General features: G+C 40.9%; 1 protein-coding gene across 1 annotated transcript in view; it reads right to left on the reverse strand.

Moving 5' to 3' along the window:
• Positions 1 to 5,450: 5,450 nt before the first annotated feature.
• EFCAB9 (EF-hand calcium binding domain 9) overlaps positions 5,451 to 6,051 on the reverse strand; it is a 4,244-nt gene continuing 3,643 nt past the window's right edge. The window contains 2 exon segments of the mRNA XM_011987724.1: positions 5,451 to 5,606; positions 5,608 to 5,709. Of these exon segments, the coding sequence (XP_011843114.1) occupies positions 5,559 to 5,606; positions 5,608 to 5,709 (150 nt within the window). The 3' untranslated portion in view covers positions 5,451 to 5,558.

A 6,051-nucleotide genomic window follows, 5' to 3' on the forward strand; every position in this document is an offset into this window, starting at 1 on the left:
TTGTGTTTTTCTTTTTCTTTTTGTTTTTTAAGAATCATGCTGGCCGGGTGCCGTGGCTAATGCCTGTAATCCCAGCACTTTGGGAGGCTAAGACGTGAGGACTGCTTGGGCTCAGGAGTTCAAGACCCAGCCTGGGCAACGTAGAGGAGACCCCATCTCTACTAAAAATTAAAAAATTGGCCAGGCGTGATAGAGCACGCCTGTAGTCCCAGCTATTTTGGAGGCGGAGCTGGGAGGATCGCTTGAGCTGGGATGTCAAGGCTGCAGTGACCCATGATCATGCCATTTTACTCCAGCCCGGGTACATTTCATGGAAAGTAGGTGATACTTCATAGTTTTAAAGTAGGCAATACACACCCATGGAAAAAGAGTCCAGATATATCAAGGTGAAAAGTCTTTCACTCCTGTCGCTCTTGTTTCTCCTCCCCAGAGGTAACAACTTAGACCATTTTCTGGTATCTTGAAACTTGAGCATGCATCAGAATCACGTGGAAGCTTATTAAAACAGGTTGCTTGGCACTTCCCTCAGACGCTCTGAGTCAGTAGGTCTGGGTGTTGTCCTATAACTTGCATGCTTAAAAGTTCCCGGGTTGTGCTGCTGCTGCTGCTGCTGATCTGGGAGGCGCACTCGAGAACCACTCTTCTAGTGTATATGGCTATATTCACTCCACCTCGTTTTTTCCCATAAATACATATACTATTCTGCACTCTGTTTTGTTTCTAAAATGGTAAACCTCAGAGATCATTCAGCATACACAGATCTAGAGCTGCATAATTCCTCTTAATAGGTGCAGTGGTACTCCATGGTCTGGGCATACCATAGTTACATCAGTGTCTATTCTGGTAGGCTTTGCTGTTCCAATTTTTTTGCTACTACGAACCGTGCTGCAGTGAGTTTCCTTTGTCATAGGTAAGATCTTTGTCTCGTATACATAGGTGTAGGAATCACATTCTATAGATTTATGCGACTTGTCCTCCAAAGCGATTTTACCAGTTAATCCTGATACTACAGCAGTATGACTGCTCTAATTTTTCTGCCCCCTGACCACCTTTCTGATCTTTGACAATTGGAGAAGAACTTTGTCCTGTGGTTTTGCTTTGTATTTTCCTTATGAGTGAAGTTTCACATTTTACTATATTTTAAGGCCACTTTTTTTTCCGTTTTTTTTTTTTTTTTTTTTTTTTCTGTGAATGTTCTGTTTGCCCATACTCCTATTGCATTTTGGTCTTGACTCTCAAGACTTATGAGTACCCATTCTATATTCAGGAAATTAGTTCTTTTCTATCGTGTGTTGCCATGTCTTTTGTTTGTGTGGAATTTACCGTGTGCAAATTTTAAGTTTTTCATGGTCAGATCTGTCAGTCTCTTATTTTACAGCTTCTGGGTTTTCTTAACCTCAAAAGATCTGCCCCAATCTGAGGTTATAAAAATGTTTCCCCAATCCAAGGTTAAAAAATATTTCTCTTGTGTTTCCTTTTTGGTTTCATTGTTATGTGAAATTTATTTTGGTGAAAGAAGTAGGGTAGCAATCCACGTGTATTTTTTCAAATAGCTATGTCACTTTTCTGGATAATACTTACTGAATAACTTTTATCTATCTTTTCCCCATTAATGTGAAAAAAATCCTTATTTTATGACAAGTTTTTAAGACACTAGTGTTTTAATGGTCTTATTAATTGGACAAATTAGCAGATATACATTGTGGCCACCTCCAACTCTCAAATACTGTAATTTAGTGTTTTTACTTATGGAGAGGAAAGAATGAAGCTGATAACCTCCCTTGCTCTAGCCAATCTTCTGTGATGTCTGTTTGGGCCTCTTGTGGCTCCTCTGATCCTCCTGGTTCTGTAGGCTGTGAAGGTGGGTAACTGTCCCACTCAGCAGATGTCAGCACAGTGCATTTGTCTCTTTCTAATCATTGTCTTTAGTATGAGGCTTAAGATGATAAGACATGAACTCTAAGGACTGGTGGAAGATGTTGTGTTGATGCAAAGGGGATTGCAGTTTTGCCATTGCGTTTAATGCTTTTAATGCCAGTGGCAAAAACTGCAGTTCCCTTTGCACCAACCTAATAAATGATCTCACTTTATTTATGGTTAGCTTCCTCCAGATGTCTTCCCTGTTTGTAGTGGATGTAGATTGTGGAGGAAACAGTCTGTTGACCTGGGCTGAAACTGTAGCTGGGTAAGCCCTCCCTCCCATTAGGCCTGCATTCCTCTACCTCTGCAGGTGCTGCTCTCTCCCCAAGGCTGAGGCCACCTGAACACACTTGGTTGACCAAAACATTTCAGTGCAACTGTGACATAGTAATGATACAGAGTGTTGGTACCATCCAAAAACATACCTAAATGTACATTGTCTAGTAAACTCTACCCTTAAAAGCATAATCTGATGGGCTATTTCACTGTGGAAATAGTGAAACTTACATTGAAGCATCTAATACATACCTACAAACACATTTAAAATTTTTTATCATAAAATGTAATTATGAAAAAGTCCTAAAGTGGCCGGCCGCGGTGGCTCATGCCTGTAATTCCAGCACTTTGGGAGGCCGAGGCAGGCAAATCACGAGGTCAGGAGATCGAGACCATCCTGGCTAACACAGTGAAACCCCGTCTCTACTAAAAATACAAAAAAATTGGCTGAGCGTGGTTGCAGGCGCCTGTAGTCCCAGCTACTCAGGAGGCTGAGTCAGGAGAATGGCCTGAACCCGGGAGGCGGAGGTTGCAGTGAGCTGAGATTGCGTCATTGCACTCCAGCAAGAGCGAAACTCCATCTCAAAAAAAAAAAAAAACTGATAGTTGATTAATTATACCTTTTATAGCCACCCTAATGGTTTCCCGAGTGGAGGGGAAAACTTATAAAACTGCTCATTCCTGAAACTTCAGTCATTTGATGTGGTTTTAAATTATCCTAAATCAGTACCTGTATATACCTATTATCTTTGGCCATCTTTTCTCCCTGCCCCCATCCTGAAACAATAAAGAGTATAGTATTTTCATTGCTTGAGAGACCATATCTGAAAAAATACATATCCATGGTTACCCTTTTGTTTTGTTTTTAATAGAGACAGGGCCTCACCATGTTGCCCAGGCTAGTCTCGAACTCCTGAGCTCAAGTGATCCACCTACCTCGGCCTCCCAAAGTGGTGGGGTTACAGGCTTGAGCCACTACACCTGGCCATGGTTACCCTTTATATATCTCAGGACCCCTCTGGAAGATAGGAGAGAGAAGCCTTCCTGAAACCTCACTGAAATTTCCTCTCCCAAAACCATGCCTAGATCCCAAGGCTATCTGGTGGCAAAAGCCATTGAGGCTGCCACAAGAAGCAGAAACGGTTTATACCAAGATGAGCTTAGAGGGGCACTTTGGAACTATGGCTAATCTCTAGCTACCATTTTCTGAACAGATAGTGCTCATCTTTCAGTACAGTGGGTAGGTGTAGTAGTGTCCATACTTGCTTGCCAGACAGCTTCTCCTTGGAGAATAATTGCAAACTCTTCACCAAATCAAAGGAAGGAAAGAGCACTGTAGTGAGATGCCTTGCATCTTTCTGTTTTTCACAATTTCATGAGATACATAGCATTATCCCTATATCAGAGGTCAAGTGTCTTGAGTTGTGTTTGCTTTTCTGGTACCGTTGTGGGGAAGAGAAGTTTTGGCTGCTAAGTACATTTGTCACACTTGAAAGCATGAAATCAAAATCCCATGTCTATTAAATATAGAGAGATAGTAATTATTTGCTGTTATTTACAAGTTTAAGTTATGAATGACAATCTTAGATAAGCAGTATTCTTGTCTGTCGCACATTGACAAAGCGTAATTAAATTCTATTTTTGATGTTAAGTACTTTGGAACTCATGGAATTCCTTAAGGCCAGTTATATTATTTAATGTATCCTTAAGAAATTCTTGGTTTATAGTAAATGAGCTGTATTTATTTTCTGAGCTGTATTTAACTTCTTTCCTGAGAAATTTATGGTAGCAGGAGATGTGGTGATTAATAATATTATGCAAAATAGATTTCCAAGCCAATGAAATCCCAGCTTAAAACTTGAATCTGCTGAAACTAAAATGAGCTACTCAGATACTGGCTCTAAGCACAGGCATCTAATTGACCTTGAATTTGAATCCTGGTCCTCCCTCTTGCGAGCTATATGTAAGGTCCTTAATCTTTCTAGGTCTCAATTTTCTCATCTGCACATTGAGGATAATAATACCTAATTCGTAGGGCCATAAGAATAAATCATGCATTTAAAGAACTACCTAACCCATAGCAAGCACATGATTATATGGTAGCTGTCATCAATAACATTACAGTGCAGTTGGGTAGAGAGGAGTCATAAGTCCCATCCCAAAAAATATTTTTAAATTATTCAAGGCATCAAAAAATTAAAATTATGCAAGGGCATGTAATAATTATTTCACCGGGCCAGGCACGATGGCTCACGCCTGTAATCCCAGCACTTTGGAAGGCCGAGGCAGGCGAGTCACGAGGTCAGGAGTTTGAGACCAACCTGGCTAATATGGTAAAACCCCGTCTCTACTAAAAATACAAAAATTAGCCGAGCATGGTGGCGTGCGCCTGTAGTCCCAGCTACTCGGGAGGCTGAGGCAGGGAGAATCGCTTGAACCCGGGAGGCAGAGGTTGCAGTGAGCTGAGATTGCGCTACTGCACTCCAGCCTGGGTGACAGAGCAAGACTTGGTCTCAAAAAATAATTATTATTATTTTACCCTAGTAAATTTGGTACACTTGTTTAAGTACTTAACTCAGAATAATTAAGATTCTAAGAAGAACATAGCCTCCATATCCTTAAATGTCAACTACTGTGTGGTTGGAGCACTTCACCATTGGCTAACTTGAAATCTCAGGCACCTAAGTGGCCTTAGCCTAAGAAGTAGGAGGCTGTTGGACCACTAATGACCAATATCAGGAAAGCTGCACCTTCTTTCACCTACCTGGCTCCAGTATGTTGTGTTAGCAATTAGTTGAATACAGAGGAAGCTATTGATCAGGGTTGATCTGAAAAGCAGCAGCAGAATTGAGACATGTCAACAATATGAAAGTGGTTATTCCACATTACATTATTGTGAGTTCTGTGTGAGGTCACGAGGTTATTAAAATTCAGAACTTGGCTGGGCACAGTGCTCACACCTGTAATCCCAGCACTTTGGGAGGCTAAGGTGGGTGGATAACTTGAGGTCAGGAATTTGAGACCAGCCTGGGCAACATGGTGAAACCGCATCTCTACTAAAAATACAAAAAATTAGCTGAGTATGGTGGTAATCCCAGCTACTCGGGAGACTGAGACATGAGAATCACTTGAACCCAGGAGGCAGAGGTTGCAGTGAGCCCAGATCATGCCACTGCACTATAACCTGGGCGATACAGCAAGACTGTGTCTCAAAAAAAAAAAAAAAAAAAAAAAAAATCATTATAAAGATATCCACTTTGATGCTCTGAATTTATTTTTAGACATGTTAACAGTCTTCATCAACGTTCATGTTCTGTACTTTCAGATCTCATTTTTTTCCAAGAGACTCTTTCGGCTTACATCTACTTCATGTGACATTTTCTTTTCGAGTAGAGACTTCTCGTTCTCTCTACTTTTTCCGTCTTCTTTTTCTTTCTCCTCTGTTTTCTGCCTCCTCTGTAATTTGTCAATGTAGATGATTGTATACAGCTTAAATTCCTGATAATTAAGAAGCTTTGGGTTGGGGGGGAAAAAAGAAAAATTATTTCAGGAAAAACTTGATACTTTGTTTCAGATGAGATAGCAGGATTGTATTCATTTTTGTTTTTAAAACTTGGAAAATTAAAGACACTCGGTAATTGGGGCATAATTATAGTCTGATTGTAGTCGAGTACCCAGGAATAGTCTATTGTAGATGCTAAAGGAACAAGGGTCACTTTTTTTTTTGAGACGGAATCCCTCTCTGTCACCCAGGTTGGAGTGCAATGGTGCTATCTCGGCTCACTGCAACCTCCGCCTCCCAGGTTCAAGTGATTCCCCTGCCTCAGCCTCCTGAGTAGCTGGGATTACAGATGC

Source organism: Mandrillus leucophaeus, unplaced genomic scaffold (assembly GCF_000951045.1).
Source record: "Mandrillus leucophaeus isolate KB7577 unplaced genomic scaffold, Mleu.le_1.0 Scaffold314, whole genome shotgun sequence".
NCBI classification, from domain to species: Eukaryota; Metazoa; Chordata; class Mammalia; order Primates; family Cercopithecidae; genus Mandrillus; species Mandrillus leucophaeus.